The sequence below is a fragment of the Bombyx mandarina genome, chromosome A1 (genome assembly GCF_030267445.1).
Source record: "Bombyx mandarina strain Sakado chromosome A1, ASM3026744v2".
In the NCBI taxonomy this organism is placed as follows: domain Eukaryota; kingdom Metazoa; phylum Arthropoda; class Insecta; order Lepidoptera; family Bombycidae; genus Bombyx; species Bombyx mandarina.
Window position 1 is genome coordinate 19275951 of NC_143234.1, and position 20456 is coordinate 19296406.

The window sequence follows — 20456 nt, forward strand, 5'->3', positions numbered from 1 at the left end:
ATCGTGACCTCGATAGACCCGTAGCTGAAACACCGCGTTTCCTGGTCTTACAAAACCCCTACCCATTGCTTCATCACACCCTAACAACCCACCATAATTCAGCAATTATCATCACTCAGCGTCTCACCGGTCCCGACTAACTGAAGATGAAGCACCCATAGCTTCTGAAGCACCCGCATTTACAAGCTATTCACTGATAAGTAGCAGAACCTTTGATCTCACTAGCGATGTAACGGTAGCTTAGCTTAGATAATCTTGCGTAGTTTTGAACAACAACATTTGGAACGTCGCTCCATCAAGCTATGACATTCGCTCGGTGGAAGATCTTCCCTCTGTCATCCCCTATGAACAATAACAACGATGTCAGCCTAGACCTTTTAGAATTCTACTGTAATTTCTCGAGAATCATCTTTTCAAGGTCAAAGGTCAAGTGTGTCAACAGTTACCTGAACTTAATCAATCAAAGTCTAACGCTGTTGTGTATCAATGGAACTCTTCTTTCGTGAGATCGAAAACAGGGTGCAAATTATACATTTTTTTTTATCCTACCTATGCTGATAGCCTTGAGAAGCTATTTCAGCTTCGCCCTAACGTTTGTAGGTGAGTTCGCGGGGCTCAAACTGGAGAGTTGCTAACACTGACCCTAGCAAGAGCAGTGCTTCGCAGAATCTATCACCAGATCGGAAACGCGACCCACTGAGAAGATCCGGCGAGAAACTCAGTGGGCTGTGTCTGTGGGTTAATTCGCTCGTCGAGCCCTTCGTCGCAAGCGACGGGTACGACGAGGACGGTGACTGGTGCTTGTGGTGCCTAAGAGCACCGTTAATGTTATATTATACCAGGGAACTTAAACTTGCATGTTAAGTGGTGATACGCAGATTTGATATCGCTATAATGAATCATTTTGCAAACTCCACAATTTTCTTAGTTACGGACGATTTGTATTAAATTTAATGGATTAGAAATGCTATTCAAAGTCAATCCCAATGGAATGATATTCTCAAGTGTCCTCACTATTTTAATTAAACTATGATTACCTATGGATCACTATAGTAAAATTGGAAAACATTTGATTTTGATATTTACGGAAATATAACTAACTAACAACATTTATTTGGGTCAACAACAATTCCTGCACCACACAAGCAAAAGCTATTTTCCACTTTGAAACCATTTTTCAGATAAAATAATAGGTACTACTTTTTATCTGCTATATTGCCGCAATAAATCTTAGCTTGAACATAAAATGTACGGTATTACCTAAGTATTAACAAAATAAAAGGACTGAAAATCTCCAAAACCGGATAAAAGGTAAGCACATTACCACAATGAGTAAATACGTATCATCTATCAAAGTCAAATAAGTCCCGGACAAAAAATCACCTGTAACCTTGTATAACCGGGCCAAGTTTATCCGGGCACTTGGAACCGGGTACAAGGACGAACCGGATACCGATTTTAGAATACGGAAACTTATTTACAAATTTACAAATGACCGCCGAATGGAATTAGAACGAGTGGTGACTTACTTCTATCCGCCATCAGAGAAACGGCCTTGTGCTTTCTTCGAGGAAAATTCTACTTTAACCTTGTACATTTTTTTTTATTCATTGTTCATTATGAAATATTTTGGTAGTTGAAAACATTCGCTTTTATTAACATTTCTAAAAAATATGTCGAGAAATATTTGTAATTTTAGGTTAGAACCTAAATTTTGTTTTAATTGTTTTGCGTTTTAAGGTTACAATGTTTAATTGGCATATATATCAGGAAACCGGATGTAATTCTTCGGCGATACAAAATGCGCATAGAGCAGAGGCCATTAGGAAATTGTTTTAAAATCAAAAGGTTTGCTGAAGTTAAATAGATTTATTATTTGTTAATTTAAATTTTAAAATCCATAAAGTATTTGCCAATCTTGAAAGTTCTAAAACTTTTATAAAAATCATATCAATTATATCTGTCGCCGCAACGATTTTTAGAAACTTGATTTTAAGTTTATTCGTTATAAAATCATTGTTTAAATTATTTAATGACGATTTGTTGATTTGTGAACAATGTCTCAATGTCAATGTCGTTAATAATTAGGCGTTGTTTTACTACGAGGCCGAATACCTTTAACTACTTCCATTTTTGTTGAAATGGTGGTAGTCACGTTTATTGTGATTGGTCAATTTTAGACATGAATTACTTTCGCTGATAGATTATTTTAGTGCTAATATTTTAAAATCAATTGTAATAAAATCAAATCAATTTAACAAAGTAAAACTGCGTCGATTACCTTAATAATTGTTCTTGTAAAAATATTGTGGGTAACTTAAAATGTTAAGGTGTCGAACAAATGGTATAAAAAGGGAGTGACCTGCGTCACACCGGCATAGATCTTCAAAAGAAGTCGATGTGGAGGACAGCTTCCACCGCATCAGACTGTCTTAAGAGTTAGGAACGCGGCAATCCGGGCCTACGATCGTCTTCCCACGCATTCAAACCGGATTCGGATGCGTCGTCTACAACGCGAAGTCCACTCCCGCTTAAGCGACGCGCGTAACGATAATTGGCATAGCTATTTAGAACAACTCGCGCCCTCCCACCAAGCATACTGGCGACTAGCTAGGACTCTCAAATCCGAAACTACCGCTACTATGCCTCCCCTCGTACGCCCTTCAGGCCAACCACCGGCATTCGATGACGATGACAAGGCTGAGCTGCTGGCCGATGCACTACAAGAGCAGTGCACCACCAGCACACAACACGCGGACCCCGAACACACCGAGTTAGTCGACAGGGAGGTCGAGCGCAGAGCTTCCCTGCCGCCCTCGGACGCGTTACCCCCCATTACCACTGACGAAGTTAGAGACGCGATCCATAACCTCCAACCTAGGAAGGCACCCGGCTCCGACGGCATCCGCAACCGCGCGCTAAAACTTTTGCCAGTCCAACTGATAGCAATGTTGGCTACAATTTTAAATGCCGCTATGACGCAATGCATCTTTCCCGCGGTGTGGAAAGAAGCGGACGTTATCGGTATACATAAGCCGGGCAAACCGAGAAACGAAACTTCTAGTTACCGTCCGATTAGTCTCCTCCCGACGATAGGAAAAATTTACGAACGTCTCCTTAGAAAACGCCTCTGGGATTTTGTTATCGCGAACAAAATTCTCATAGACGAACAGTTCGGATTCCGCTCAAAACACTCGTGCGTACAACAAGTGCACCGCCTCACGGAGCACATCCTGATAGGACTAAATAGGCGTAAACAAATCCCGACCGGCGCCCTCTTCTTCGACTTCGCGAAGGCGTTCGACAAAGTCTGGCACAACGGTTTAATTTACAAACTGTACAACATGGGAGTGCCAGACAGACTCGTGCTCATCATACGAGACTTCTTATCGAACCGTTCGTTTCGATATCGAGTAGAGGGAACTCGTTCTCGTCCCCGTCAACTGACTGCCGGACTCCCGCAAGGCTCCGCGCTCTCCCCGTTATTATTTAGTTTGTATATCAATGATATACCCCGGTCTCCGGAGACCCATCTAGCGCTCTTCGCCGATGACACGGCTATCTACTACTCGTGTAGGAAGATGTCGCTGCTTCATCGGAGACTCCAGATCGCAGTAGCCACCATGGGACAGTGGTTCCGGAAGTGGCGAATTGACATCAACCCCACGAAAAGCGCAGCGGTGCTCTTCAAAAGGGGTCGCCCTCCGAACATCACTTCGAGCATCCCACTCCGTAGTAGGCACGCAAACACCTCCGCCGTTAGTCCCATCACTCTCTTTGGCCAGCCCATACCGTGGGTCTCGAAGGTCAAATATCTAGGCGTCACCCTCGATAGAGGGATGACATTCCGTCCCCATATAAAAACGGTACGCGACCGCGCCGCGTTTATTCTAGGACGACTCTATCCAATGCTTTGTAGTCGAAGCAAACTGTCCCTCCGCAATAAGGTAACTCTCTACAAAACTTGTATACGCCCCGTCATGACGTATGCAAGCGTAGTGTTCGCTCACGCAGCCCGCACCAACTTGAAATCCCTTCAGGTTATTCAATCACGATTCTGCAGGATAGCCGTCGGAGCGCCATGGTTCCTTAGGAATGTGGATCTCCACGATGACCTGGAGCTCGACTCATTTAGTAAGTATCTACAGTCGGCATCGCTGCGCCATTTTGAGAAGGCGGCACGACATGAGAACCCTCTCATCGTAGCCGCTGGAAATTACATACCCGACCCAGTAGACCGAATGGTAAACCGTCGACGTCGCCCAAAGCACGTCATTACGGATCCTCCTGATCCATTAACGGTGCTTTTAGGCACCACAAAGCTGAAATAGCCTCTCAAGGCTATCAGCATAGGTAGGGAAAAAAAAAAAAAAAAAAAATCAGCTTCGCCCTAACGTTAGTAGGTGAGCTCGCGGGGCTCAACCGGAGAGTTGCTAACACTGACCCTAGCAAGAGCAGTGCTTCGCAGAATCTACCACCGGATCGGAAACGCGACCCACTGAGAAGATCCGGCGAGAAACTCAGTGGGCTGTGTCTATGGGTTGGTTCGCTCGTCGAGCCCTTCGTCGCAAGCGACGGGTTCGACGAGGACGGTGACCGGTGCTTGTGGTGCCTAAAAGCACCGTTAATGGATCAGGAGGATCCGTAATGACGTGCTTTGGGCGACGTCGACGGTTTACCATTCGGTCTACTGGGTCGGGTATGTAATTTCCAGCGGCTACGATGAGAGGGTTCTCATGTCGTGCCGCCTTCTCAAAATGGCGCAGCGATGCCGACTGTAGATACTTACTAAATGAGTCGAGCTCCAGGTCATCGTGGAGATCCACATTCCTAAGGAACCATGGCGCTCCGACGGCTATCCTGCAGAATCGTGATTGAATAACCTGAAGGGATTTCAAGTGGGTGCGGGCTGAGTGAGCGAACACTACGTTTGCATACGTCATGACGGGGCGTATACAAGTTTTGTAGAGATTTACCTTATTGCGGAGGGACAGTTTGCTTCGACTACAAAGCATTGGATAGAGTCGTCCTAGAATAAACGCGGCGCGGTCGCGTACCGTTTTTATATGGGGACGGAATGTCATCCCTCTGTCGAGGGTGACGCCTAGATATTTGACCTTCGAGACCCACGGAATGGGCTGGCCAAAGAGAGTGATGGGACTAACGGCGGAGGTGTTTGCGTGCCTACTACGGAGTGGGATGCTCGAAGTGATGTTCGGAGGGCGACCCCTTTTGAAGAGCACCGCTGCGCTTTTCGTGGGGTTGATGTCAATTCGCCACTTCCGGAACCACTGTCCCATGGTGGCTACTGCGATCTGGAGTCGCCGATGAAGCAGCGACATCTTCCTACACGAGTAGTAGATAGCCGTGTCATCGGCGAAGAGCGCTAGATGGGTCTCCGGAGACCGGGGTATATCATTGATATACAAACTAAATAATAACGGGGAGAGCGCGGAGCCTTGCGGGACTCCGGCGGTCAGTTGACGGGGACGAGAACGAGTTCCCTCTACTCGATATCGAAACGAACGGTTCGACAAGAAGTCTCGTATGATGAGCACGAGTCTGTCTGGCACTCCCATGTTGTACAGTTTATAAATTAAACCGTTGTGCCAGACTTTGTCGAACGCCTTCGCGATGTCGAAGAAGAGGGCGCCGGTCGGGATTTGTTTACGCCTATTTAGTCCTATCAGAATGTGCTGCGTGAGGCGGTGCACTTGTTTTACGCACGAGTGTTTAGAGCGGAATCCGAACTGTTCGTCTATGAGAATTTTGTTCGCGGTAACAAAATCCCAGAGGCGTTTCCTAAGGAGCCGTTCGTAAATTTTTCCTATCGTCGAGAGGAGACTAATCGGACGGTAACTAGAAGTTTCGTTTGTCGGTTTGCCCGGCTTATGTATACCGATAACGTCCGCTTCTTTCCACACCGCGGGAAAGATGCAGTGCGTCATAGCGGCATTTAAAATTGTAGCCAACATTGCTATCAGTTGGACTGGCAAAAATTTTAGCGCGCGGTTGTGGATGCCGTCGGAGCCGGGTGCCTTCCTAGGTTGGAGGTTGTGGATCGCGTCTCTAACTTCGTCAGTGGTAATGGGGGGTAACGCGTCCGAGGGCGGCAGGGAAGCTCTGCGCTCGACCTCCCTGTCGACTAACTCGGTGTGTTCGGGGTCCGCGTGTTGAGTGCTGGTGGTGCACTGCTCTTGCAGTGCATCGGCCAGCAGCTCAGCCTTGTCATCGTCATCGAATGCCGGTGGTTGGCCTGAAGGGCGTATGAGGGGAGGCATAGTAGCGGTAGTTTCGGATTTGAGAGTCCTAGCTAGTCGCCAGTATGCTTGGTGGGAGGGCGCGAGTTGTTCTAGATAACTATGCCAATTATCGTTACGCGCGTCGCTTAAGCGGGAGTGGACTTCGCGTTGTAGACGACGCATCCGAATCCGGTTTGAAAGCGTGGGAAGACGATCGTAGGCCCGGATTGCCGCGTTCCTAACTCTTAAGAGATTCCTAAGATCGGGGGACAGTCTGATGCGGTGGAAGCTGTCCTCCACATCGACTTCTTTTGAAGATCTAATGATCGCGGAAGAGATGTGATCGGTAATGATGTTTATGGATTCGACGGTGTCCTCGGGGGATGGATTCGAATCCGGGCCGCAAGGGAGGATTGGCGGAGCGGCGTCGGCTAGGCACGTGCCCAGCTTATTCCAATCCACCATGGTCCTCGTAACAGTGACTGGGTTGTGAGGGCGACCGAGCTGCATAACGACAGGTCGGTGGTCTGAGTCGAGCTCTGACATTGCTTCGATGGAACGCAAGCGCAGAGTTACGTTCCTAAGCAATGCCAGGTCTATAGTGCTCGGACGGAGCGCGATGTTATACGGATAACATGTTGGAGTTGGGGGACCGACTATTTCAAAGGTGAGGTCGTCTATAAACGCGTCGAGACGCCTACCGTTGACGTTTGTACGATGGCAGTTCCACCTAGTGTGGTGGCAATTTAGATCGCCTGCCAGGATGACAGAGTCTCCCATGCCGAACAGTGACTCGATGTCACTGCTCAGAAGGGGCTTGTCCGGGGGGAGATAAACGGATGCGATGACGATCGGCTGGTGTCCCGTCAGCGAGATACGGCACACTGACGCCTCGATATGTAAGAGCGAGGGAGTATCGAGAGGGACAACGTGCAGGGCCCGTCTATAGTAAATGGCAGTCCCGCCTTTGGAGGCGGTGAGTCTGTCATTCCTAACCATGACGTAGTTCGCGACTTTCGGGTCGCGACGCGAGGGCTTCAGACAGGTTTCCTGCACTAATAGAATATCTACAAGATTATCGCGGAGGAATTCAAAAATTTGATCGCGTTGCCGCGCGAGTCCGTTAGCATTATAGAATGCTAACGTAAGGGAATACGGTTTTTCTCTACCTTTTTGCGCCATTGATTATCGGTAAAGATTTTATAACGTACGCGACACGGACTCGTAGACGTCCATGTGATCGAAAGCGGCCGCGAGCCGCTGTTCGGGGGTTACCGACCTACGTATCGCGTCTGCGAACGATCGCAGACGGTCGAAGTTGACTGCGGTGACGAAGTCACGCACGAGCGCGAAGTCGTTGACGGCAGAGGGTTGCGGGGGACGGAACGCGGGCGCGGGGCGAGGTGCGAGCAGGGGCTGGGGCGCGGGGCGTGTCACGAGCGGGGGCGGGGGTGCGGTTTCCGTTCCCGCCTTCGTATACGGCAGCGGTTTTTTCCACGCCGACACCGTGGGAACTGCAGCCGGCACGAAGGCGGGTTTCGGCACTGAAGGCGCCGAAGTCTTTGGGCCGACGGTTCGGGGGGCTGGGTGGGTCGGACGTTTTCGCGGAGCCCTAGGACATCCACGGTAGTTCGCGGGGTGCCCTTGCTTAAGGCATAGGACACAGCTTGGAGGTTCGGTCGCGGTTTCCCTAACACGCGAGCAATCTAGTGTGGCGAGGTCGCCGAGGCACTTTACGCAGCGGGGGCGCGCGTGGCAATTACGAGCCGAGTGGCCGTAAAGCTGGCATCTGTAGCACTGCCCGGGAGTGCCACGTCTATGGGGGGCTTCAATTGAGATCCCGGATAGGCCGCAAATTGTCGTGAGACATGCGATCTTCTTTTTGGCCTCCGGGGTGGGTTCTAGCGCTACTAGAATCATGTTGTAGGGCTGTTTGCCCCGCCCACTGTGCATCCGGTGCACACTAACTAGCGGGAGGGACTGAGCGGTCAGATCCTCCTTAATGTACTCGATATCTAGCTCTTTTGGGACTCCGCGTATTACTATGCGGAGCTCGCGGTCCTCCTGAAGAGCATAGGTGTGAAAACCTATGTTCTCCTTTCGGAGGTATGAAGAGAGGGCCCTATGGTCGCCCGGCGTTGCGACCTTTATCTGAATCCCATGCGCGACGTTACGCGCATGGGTATAATTAATTTTATTTGCCTGAAGGGCCTGGGAAACGCGGTTCCACGCAGTTTTTTCCTGGAGAATCAGCGGGGGCGGGGCAGCTACTTTAGGAGCGGGCGCGGGTTTGGGACGCGGCGGTGGGGTTACACGGCGAGCGGAGTCCGACTCCGGTGTCACGACTACCTGCGGGCGGGAGGCGGTCGCGGATTTAGTCTGCTTCGTCGTGGAGCTCCGGGACTCCACGGCGCGAGTACGCTTTTTACCGCGCGTTACGGTTTGGAACCCATCCGAAGTTCCAGGCTGAGGGCTTGACGCGGATTCGAAATCCATCTCCGATTCGGTATCGGAGCCTGAACTCGAAACGATCGAGGTCGCGACGGACGAAACGCGCGATGACGTAGTCGACGCGGGCGCGGGGGTGGGGGTAGCGTTAGGCGCTTCGTGAGTCGCTACGTCGGAACGTGCGCTCGAACTTGACGCGGCGGCGGGGGGCGCGCGGCGTGCCTCCGAGGCACGTTTGAAGTACGCGGCGACGGACGCGGGGGGGGAGGGATTGCCACGGGCGGCCCTAAACTCTAGGTACTCGGCCCTAATTGACGGGTACCTATCCCGGAGGAACCCGACAATATCACTAGCACAATCTTCTTCCATTTTTCGGTCTTCTTGCCCGGGGGGGGCGGCCCCGGGACTTTTGTTGAACTCGCCGAAAGGCGAGGCCCCGGATAGGATTTGTAACCCCCCTGTGCTGCAGGACAGCAAGGAGCAGGGGGGGGGAATGCCTATGCCGTGAAAACAGCAATCGGCGGGGAAAAGGAAAGGAACCCGCTCGGGCTGTATAGTGCTACAGCAGGCAGAATCGCGAGCGGGGGTCTAGTCTTGAAAAAGACTGTTGTTTTGGGAAGGGTTAGGAAATCGCTAGCCTGTGAGTGCCACAGGAAGCCTGAACGTAGCGATTGGTTTTGCCTTGAAAAAGGCAGTTGGTAAAGGGTGGGTTCGCGGTTACAAAACTTTAGCGCACAAAAATGGACTCCGAGACGCAAATCGCAAGCGACCAACGGATCGGCACGTCCGCACTACCGAATTGTAAGCACGATGTATTCACGGTCACTACACTGTCGAGCACAGCTGTGAGTTCAGAGACGCAGCTCGCAAGCGGGCCACGGATCGGAAAGCACGTCCGCGCACGACCGAGTCGTGAGCGAGAATGGGCGAAGCTGAAATAGCCTCTCAAGGCTATCAGCATAGGTAGGATAAAAAATCAGGGTATTCCATATATTGACGATGTGCAACCTTGATGCGTAATAAAAATACCATTAATAATAAATCTTTTGATGACAGCACCACTGAAATAAGTTTTAAAATAACGTCCTAATTAAATAAAGACAATAACCAAACGACCTACTGGCGCAGAAGCTATCGTTCTAAGCCGATGATTGTAGGTTTGATTCTCACTTGTAGCAAACATTCGTGTCAAAAACAGGTTAACTTATACTATACAGGATAACTATATATCGAAGGGTGAATGGATATGTGGCTTAAGCGACATTTTTACAACTTTACAGGAGAGCCATTTAAAGTTTAAAATTAGGAATAAATATCATAACAAAAAAACTCATTCGCCATGGAGTAAACTTAATTGAAGTTCAATTAAAAACATCGAACTACTGCGGCTAATCCATACATATAAATAAAGTTGGAGTGTCTGTTTGTAATATTGAAATAACCGCTTTTTACTACATGCATATGAATACATATACGGTATATACACCAAAATAACATTTTTTACAATTTTTGTCTGTCTGTCTGTTTGTTTGTTCCGGCTAATCTCTGGAACGGATAGATCGATTTTGACGAGACTTTCACTGATAAGTAGCTGATGATATAAGGAGTAGCTTAGGCTAGCTTCGCCCCGTGGCGTCACCCGCGGTTATTGTCGTACACAATTTCTAACATTAAATAATTGATTTGTTCACTTAAGAAAAATGAATGATAGCTTTTAGGAAGAAATCACTATGATGGTATTATCAGAACACAATAAGTAATATCTCAAAACATATAATAAATTGAAATTCAAATTCAAAATAATTTGAATACAGATTTTCTATATTAATTTAATGCGATAGCTCTCCTTAATTATCAAATTGCCTCCTTGTGAAGCCTGGGCCCCACATTGGGAAACACCGGTCTACACTGTCATTTTTGTTTATTCCCTATTGGATGCGTACTGTGAATATAGTGTCATCGTTGTTACACTTTCACGCCCTGACTTCAAAAAAACAATATAAAAAACCTTATTTTTATTTGACAATTATACATTTACCATAAAGTTTTTAAGGGTCTCACTTAGTCTCACCTGGTGTTAAGTGGTTACTGGAGCTCATAGACATCTACAACGTAAATGTGCCATCCGCCTTGAGATATAAGTTCTTAGGTCTCAGTATGGTTACAACGGCTGCCCCGTTCAAACCGAAACGCATTACTGCTTCACGGCAGAAATAGGCAGGGTGGTGGTACCTACCCGTGCGGATTTACAAGAGGTCCTAAAATCTTGCTATTGAAACAAACGAACGATGAAAGATAATTAAAAAAATAGTTTGAACCAATGAACAATAACTTAGTAAAGACCGTCCACAGATAAAGCAATGAAATAAATTATAATAGTCTATACTAATATTATAAAGAGGAAAGATTTGTTTGTTTGTTTGTTTCGAATAGGCTCCAAAACTAATGGACCGATTTGAAAAATTCTTTTTCCATTAGAAGCCGACATTGTCCCTGATGAACATAGGCTACTTTTTTTAATTTTTTTTTAATTTTTTTTTTGGTTTCATGTGTGTTTTAATGTTTCCAAAGCGAAGCGAGGGCGGGTCGCTAGTCATAAATATTATTACAAAGAACCGTTCAAAGTAAACTTCAGTCATTTCAAGGCTTTCAATATATTTCCTTAAGATAATAGCAACGAAGAAATAGTATCTTAGTTCATGAAGTTGAAAACTTGGACAGACAGAACTTAAGTCGTAAACTTAAGATAGGTAGCGTTTTTCAAAGGCAAACGATTTTAAGTTATACTTTTTAAGAATACCTCATTAACATATTTCCTTTCTTACATGATAGTTTTAGTAAATGATTCTTTTTAAAGTAGTAGTAGTAGAGTTCATCCATACTACATGAAGCCACTGCGGTCATCTTGCCACGTACCATCCGGCTATAGAATGAGCTCCCCTTCATGGTGTTTCCCGAGCGCTATGACATGTCTTTCTTCAAACGAGGCTTGTGGAGAGTATTAAGCGGTAGGCAGCGGCTTGCTGAAGTCCATGGGCGACGGTAACCATTCACCATCAGGTGGGCCGTATGTTCGTCTGTCTACAAGAGCAATAAAATAAATAAATGACAATAAACTTTTCATTAATTATTTCTGTTAATGTTTAATTTCATTCAATAAGATATTTAAATTTACTCGTGCTACATTCATTCGATCATTCTGAACGAATGAATCGCGAAATGTAGCTAAAACATCTCCAAATACGTCAAGCGATAATAGAAGTAATTGCAGAGTCATAAAGCACGCTTTTCGCTGCCCGAAATCTGTAGCAGTAAGCAACAAGTAAGGTCAAAGAAACCGTATAACTTCAAGAGCGCAATTTCAATATTAATGTATTCTATCATCGCCTTTCCACGTTCGTTACTGTCTATTCAGATCAAGCTGTACAAGATCGGTTGGTATGTCGCTGAAGAGATATTTCAGAGCGCTTAACCACAATCATTACAACCCTTTATAACTTCAGACAATACTTTTTAAACATAACACAGTACGACTTTGTACGGGAGTGAGGGCTAAATTTTAGTTGAAAGAATCAAAACTTTAGTTATCTTACTTTTTAATTAGGGAACAATCTCGCGGTCCACCAGAGAGACATATGCTCGCAACTAAATACATATTACATACATGCAATACGTACTTAAGAAATCTTCACGATTGACTTCCACGGTGAAGGAATAACATCGTGTAATAAAAGTGAAACCCGCAAAATTATTATTTGCATAATTACTGGTGGCAGGACCTCCTATGAGCCCGCATGGGTGGATACCACCATCCTGCCAATTTCTGCCTTGAAGCAGTAATGAGTTTCGGTTCGAAGGGTGGGGCAGCCATTGTACTATTAATCTGAGGCTGGTACCTGCTTGTGGGATTCGAGAACCGGCATAATCACTTGATATCAGCTCACCCGGCGATGTTATCCTTTAGACCAGGACATTCCTCATAAGAGCCAAATCTTTTTAATTTAAAATGTTGTTCACCTTGATAATTATGAAGCCATCCGATCGTTCATTTCCGTGGTAGATAAGTAAACTCAGATAAAAGTATCCAACCATGACGGCAGTTCGTTCTATAGACTGCTTAAAATTACTGTACCATTACTGAACCCAAATTCAGGACTGTAAGCGTAATACGACCAAACGCCCATGTATCTTTTTATTCTACTGCCGTCTTTACAGATGAGGTAGTAAACTTTTTTATTTGCCCTTAGGCGGAATAGCATACTGTCCGCCTGATGGTGAATGGTAAGCGTTGCTCATGGACGTCGGCAATGTCAAGGGCAGAGCCAAACCGCTGCGTACGTAACGTTAAGTACTGTTAAGTATGTACTGGTGGTAGGACTTCTTGTGAGTCCGCACGGGTAGGTACCACTACGCTGCCTATTTCAGCCGTGACGCAGTAATGCGTTTCGGTTTGAACGGGGCAGCCGTTGTAACTATACTGAGACCTTAGAACTTATATCTCAAGGTGGGTGGCGCATTTACGTTGTAAATGTCTATGGGCTCCAGCAACCACTTAACAACCAGGTGGGCTGTGAGCTCGTCCACTTATCTAAGCAATTAAAAAATACCCCGAGATGAAAGAAACTTCACAAACTAATTTTGTTTTTAACATGGTCGTATTGGCTACACCTATTTACATTTACCGGAAATTTTGAAATTAGTTTTAAGTTAAAACTTCAACACGTTCGATTACCTTAAAAATTTGCACGCGTATCAAGAACTGATGATATTAAAATACCTTCTTTTACAATTGCTGCTCAAGTAAGTTTTTTTTTGTTTGTTTTTAAACTAGTTTCATTACGATCTTTATAAATTTCGATTTGCATTCAATCAACCAAGATTTCGTATCTAGTTTTTTGGTAAACAAAACCACAAATACATAGATTAAAGAAAATGATAATGTTTATTTTCAATAAAATTCAAGCATTTCTGTACAGCTTACTTTTCATTATGAATACATTAATCAAATTAATAGATATTCTGTCTGACTATCTAGCGCAACCTTTCTTCTTTTCATTTTCGAAAACCCAACAAAATAACTTTGATCTAATTCAAAATAAATGTATAGTGCATTAATATGTACAGCTTATATTTATTTTATATATCTCTTTTTAAGCACACAGACATCCACTGCTGGAGATAGGCCACTCCCAAACCATGCCACAATAGCCGGTTCTGCGCTGTCAGAATTTTACAACAAAAAATATTAATTACTAGCTTTTAGTACTTATAACGCTAAATTTTACCCGAGACTTCACTTACGTAGAAAGTGACAATATTTTTGCACAATAGAATGTTATGGAGCTATTGAAGCAACCTTTTTAACCGACTTCAACAGAGGAGGTTATCAATTCGGAGAAAAAAACATCGATTTTGAAACATTATTTATTGTTGCTCCGCTCGTATTGGTCTTAGCGTGATGTTATATAACCTATAGCCTTCCTCAATAAATGGACTATCTAACACTGAAATAAGTTTTCAAATTGGACCAGTAGTTCCTGAGATTAGCGCGTTCAAACAAACAAACTCTTCAGCTTTATAATATTAGTATAGATTACATAAACGTTTTATTTTACTTTCGTATAAATGACTCGATACTTCAAGAACTCAGCATCAAGCATCGTCTATTTGCTATAGTACAGCCTCGAATGGTGGATTTCTTCGGACACGTTTCGCGACGAGATGGCCGGTCCATAGAAAACCTCGTTATACAGGAAAAGTTTGATGATACAAGGCAAAATTAAAACAGCAGTGAGAGGTCCCCTAAATGAGTGCAGTAGAATGGCCTCGAGCAGGCAGAAATGGTGGGACATCGTGAGACGCATCAAGTATGTCCCCTCCAACAATACACAACGATCACGACCACTCTGTCAAGAGTGACACGATTGAGAAGAAGAAAATCTTACTTTCACGATATTGGGTACCGTGTAATAAAAACTAAGCCACCCATAAGTATGTATTTGCGTAATTGTGGATACCATTCTCCACCAGGTTTTAACGGTGGAACAATGAGGGTACATTGCAATCGAGACTTTAATGCTCCAAAGTCGACGTTCACTTTGTCTATGGACTGGGATAACCACTTAAGATCAGGTAACCGCCCTCTGCACATTAAAAGCCGAAGAAACAAATTTACTCTGAAATCAACTAAACCCAAGACCAGGTTTTTGTGAGCACGCTTCGTTTACGTCATTTCTATTCTCATTTCTTTTTTTAATCTGCATCTTTGATTTTTCAGTATGCGCATGGATCAGACTCAATGCTTTGAGCTTGGAGTACTATTGATTAATACAACGTTAGTAATGCATTGATGTTACTAACAAAATTAAAGCTGACAGCTCGTCCGTGAACAAATCTATACTAATATATAAATCTAAAGTGATTTTACTTATGTTCCGTTCTAACTACTGAACCATGCAATCCGATTGACTTGAAACTTGGTATCCATGTAGAAAATACATGTACTTAATGGATAGGCTAATATTTATATGAGTTCTGAAGTCGTCGTGGCCTAAAGGATAAGACGTCCGGTGCATTCGTATCTATCGATGCAACGGTGTTCGAATACCGCGGGCGGATACCAATTTTTCAAATGAAATACGTACTTAACAAATGTTCACGATTGACTTCCACGGTGAAGGAATAACATCGTGTAATAAAAATCAAACCCGCAAAATTATAATTTGCGTAATTACTGGTGGTAGGACCTCTTGTGAGTCCGCGCGGGTAGGTACCACCGCCCTGCCTATTTCTGCCGTGAAGCAGTAATGCGTTTCGGTTTGAAGGGTGGGGCAGTCGTTGTAACTATACTGAGACCCTTAGAACTTATATCTCAAGGTGGGTGGCGCATTTACGTTGTAGATGTCTATGGGCTCCAGTAACCACTTAACACCAGGTGGGCTGTGAGCTCGTCCACCCATCTAAGCAATAAATAAAAAAAAACTTCTATAAGAAAAATAATAAAACTAATTTAATGGTTTAATGTCGCGTTGATTTTATTTTAATTTCATTTTTATTTCCAATGTTTCGAGTATTTAATAGTTTTCGTGTTGAGAGCGTGAAAATTGTTTTAATTAAGAAAATTTGCAGTTCGTGAACTATAATTGTAATATCTTGAAATATAAGCTGCTGGTCTCTAGGGGCAGCGATTTTCGAAAAGCTTCATTAATTGCTTTCGCCGTGGAAAGCACTCGGCAGCGGTATTCAATGCTAATTAGCTATGCTCTGTTACAGAGTTTTGGATTTAATCTTGAAACGCTACCGTTACGACTGTCTCTGGATACGTGTGGCTCACGAATATTATATTGATCCATCTGCAATAGCTTTTTTAATTTTTTTATTGCTTAGATAGGTGGACGAGCTCACAACCCACCTGGTATTAAGTGGTTACTGGAGCCCATAGACATCTACAACGTAAATGCGCCACCCACCTTGAGATATAAGTTCTAAGCTGCCCCACCCTTCAAACCGAAACGCATTACTGCTTCACGACAGAAATAGGCAGGGTGGTGGTACCTACCCGCGCGGACTCTCAAGACGTCCTACCACCAGTAATTATGCTAATTATAATTTTGCGGGTTTGGTTTTTATTACACGATGCTATTCCTTCACCGTGGAAGTCAATCGTGAACATTTGTCGAGTACGTATTTCATTAGAAAAATTGGTACCCGCCTGGGAGTCGAACACCGGTGCATTTCTCAACACGAATGCACCGGACGTCTTATCCTTTAGGCCACTCTTTGACTCATAACACTTTAAATATTGTTAATTTTTTTTTTTCATGAACTAACAATCTGTGATCGAATAAAAAAAATAGCATTTTTTTATGTGCCATTTATGCTTCGATCTCACGCTGCATTTATCATGAGGTGTGGCACAGTGTCAACATCGATATTTTCATACCCTCGAACCTAAAGCGTATTTATTGGTAAAGCTATCACTCAATTCACCTCAAATTGGCGTAACAAAATATTTCAGTACCTACCTTTCAAGAGAAGGTATTCATATATCTTCTACTTTTTCTCCACCTTATCCCACTAGGTGGGGTCGGCACAGCTAATTTTTCTCTTACATTCTCTTCTATCAGCTGTCATCTCAACACTCACTCCTCTCTCTCTAATATCATCATTTACACACTCCATCCATGTCTTCTTCGGTCGACATCTTCCCCCCCGACCTTGCACTACCATTTCCATACATCTCCTATTCACATGCATCATCTCTCTACGCATCACATGTCCATACCACGCTAACCGTCCGCTCTTTAATTTGATTACCGGGGCTACTTTTACACTTCCTCTGATATACTCATTCTTTATCTTGTCCATTCTTGTCACTCAGAAGGTATTCAATAACAACAAAAAAAAGTAGAATGAAAGAATTGCGTACGTATGTACTTAAACAGTTATCGTCTCTAGTGGTGGATCTATAGAACGACCCGCCAAGTTCGGTTTACGATCTATAAATTCTTTACGATGAATAAAAGACACGTACCTACGATATATTCTAGTTCTAATAATATGTATTTATTATTATTTAGTAACGAACTTATTTTCTTGTAAATGATAGACAAAAGTAAACATTACGTTGTTTTCATTAGTCTATTATCGCTCCTAATCATAGAACACAGCGTCTACGGCGTCTACCTTTCGAACCAATTTTAAAGATCATGTCATGTACCTTGAGACGCTCTGGAACAAGGGAGATTTTTCTAGACCCGGATGTCGCGTAATAAAATAATCTTTGAAAACGTACTGCGGCTAATAGCTAGGATCTTAGGTAGTCAGAATAGAAACTGATTTAGTGCAACTGCTGATAAAAAATATAACTTCTCAAATATTCAGCCCCGTCATTTAAACATCGAATTCAAACACGAAACAAAATAACATTTACAAAACAATTCTTCAGTCACACTTGCCTAATTAGATTTTTTAAAAACGCCACTTGACAATCAATATCGAATTTCACTTTTGTGGAAAAAAATAAAAAAAAGATTTCTTCTTAAAGACAAATTACACTTTAACACAAAAAAAAGATATTCTTTTTCAATTCTTAAATTTTGTATACATTTTCCCTAAAACAATTTAAAAGGAATAAGAATTTTAAGTCCTATTACCTATTTAAATAGTAGTATATCTTCTTAAAGACAAATTACACTATAACACAAAAATAAATATATTCTTTTTCAATTCGTAAATTTTCCTACACATTTTCCCTAAACGTTTTAAAACGAATGAGAATTTTCAGTCCTATTACGTATTTAAATACAGCTGTTTCTTTTTTTTTTTAAATAAACCTTAAATTGCGTTAAGAATTTTGCTTAGCACTGACCTTCGCTGGCACGAGTTTCCCTGGTATCGTCGACAATCAACAGGTGCGGTCGCCTGTGGTCGACATGCGACTCGGCGGTGGATACAACTCGAGGGACGCCCATCGCGGCCGACAGTCTGGGCGCGAATGAGACCCGGGCGCCAGGTATCTCCTCTCAATACCACTGCACGCTCTGCGCCCAACTACGATGTTGCAATTGAGCGGACAACACAAGGAAATTTTCAATGTCACGCCTCGCGAGCTCGCATCTCCCCAATCTATCTATATATTAATACGTGAAGCAAAAACTTTGTACCCCTTTTTAACGAAAATTGCGCGGACGGAGCAGTACAAAATTTCCCATACTTATAGAGAATATAACGAAGGAGTGCCGAATGGTAATTTTTTTTTAAAGTATGCATTAATAAAACATAAAATCAATAAAAAAAAACGTTACACACACTACCATGTATTTGACACACACGCATATGAATACTCTATGTTTATTGTCAAACTTTTGTTGCTCTGTTAGTCTGTGATCAATTTGAGAATAGGTTAATATTGTTTATTTGTCTGTAGTGTAGTCTTGGCGAAATCTGTGATTATTTGACAATAGAACTATAATAATGTTCAAATTTATAATTTCAATTAATTATAGTCGAATTTCGACTACTGCCGAACCACTAGTATATACTACTGGCTGTAGTACCTGTCCGCTTCGCTGGGCATTTAAAATTAAACATTATTTTTTCTGACCCCCATCAAGATTCTCATCATTAACGCCCCCGCAACTGGTGTAGGGAGTCCAACACTCATACAAATATTAGCCTATCCATTAAGTACATTTATTTTCTACATGGATACCATGTTTCAAGTCAATCGGATGCATCGTTCAGTAGTTATAACGGAACATCCGTAAAAACCACTGTAGATTTATATATTAGTATAGATTGGTCGCCCGGTATTCGGAATTCGACTATAATAAATTGAAATTATAAGTTTGAACATTATTAAGGGACTATCATGGCCCTCTATAATAACAAATTTCGCCAAGTACTATAGATAAAGAATATTGAAGATAATCAATATCAATCTATTCTCAATTTGACCACAGACTTTAACAATAAATAAAAGAGTTTTATATGCGTGTGTGTATGTCAAATACATAGTAGTGTGTATGTCAAATACATGGTAAAGTGTATTTTTTTTTTAATGATTTAATGTATTTTTTTATATATAATTTAAAAAAAGTATTAGCATTCTGCACTCCTTCTCTGTATTTTCTATGAGTGTAAGAAATTTAATACTCCTCCGTCCACGCAATTTTCGTAAAAATGGGTACAAAGCTTTTTATTCACTTATAAGAGACGCGATAGAAAATACAAATTCGCTATTCGCCTTTCGCGCACGGCTAATATAATAATAATAATATCATTTTCAGCACCAAAAATAAAGCAATAACCAAAAATTACTAGCACGTTAAATACATAGAGGTATTTTAAGTTGCTGTGACGGGCTCGCTTGCCATACATAGAATTAGCATACAAACTGGAATATAAATTAATCTGTACGATGAAGATATTAACGACAAGGATATGAAGTACGCGTGTCAGCATATTTGTTTACGCAGAATTTGTCTCATATTAATCGTTTGAGAATTTGATGTTACTTTTCATTGATTTACGTTTGATCAGGGAGATTATAGCTGTTAATTAATCTTTTAGACTTCATTTGACTTCTTCTAATTGTATAATAATATTAATCTATATAATATATAAAAAATGAATTGCTGTTCGTTAGTCTCGCTAAAACTCGAGAACGGCTGGACCGATTTGGCTAATTTTGGTCTTGAATTATTTGTGGAAGTCCAGAGAAGGTTTAAAAGGTAGATAAATAAAAAAATGGTCGGCATTAAATAAAAATAACAATTTTGTTTTCCCTTTGATGTGTCCCCCGTCGGACGGATTACTTTTGTTTGTTTTAAGTTTATTTTATACAAAAGTTTAGGTCTTTTATTTATCGATTGAGGCACTACAAAGTCTGCCGGGTCAGCTAGTATTAAATAAATTGTATTCTCGATAACGCGTCTCACATCGAATGCAATGGGTTTCAAAACTATGAAATCAAAAGTCAGTTCTTTGTTGTTTTTAGCGATTAAAAAGCCATAAATATAGCTTTCACAAATCCTTAGTTTAAAAGTAATATTTTTGACACTATTGAGCAATGCGGAACATTGGAAATAATACATAAGATTAAACCGTACTTTTATTAGGTTTCTGACTCCAGCTTGGAATCTAACTTGAAGGCCACGGTACATACAACGTAAAAGGGATTTTAGATCATGGCCACTGCACTTACAACATCTTACTGTTATGAATAATATATCGAGTGTTGAAAGGAGGAGAAATTTATCTTTG

General features: G+C 42.8%; 1 protein-coding gene across 4 annotated transcripts in view; it reads right to left on the reverse strand.

Moving 5' to 3' along the window:
- LOC114242725 (synaptotagmin-10) overlaps positions 1 to 18220 on the reverse strand; it is a 126230-nt gene extending 108010 nt beyond the window's left edge. For all 4 annotated transcript variants that reach the window (XM_089739309.1, XM_028173988.2, XM_089739310.1 and 1 more), the window contains exon 1: positions 18061 to 18220. In XM_089739309.1, coding sequence (XP_089595435.1) covers positions 18061 to 18163 — 103 coding nt within the window. In that variant the 5' untranslated portion in view covers positions 18164 to 18220. The remainder of the gene's footprint in view (positions 1 to 18060) is intronic.
- Between the last annotated feature and the right edge of the window lie 2236 nt (positions 18221 to 20456).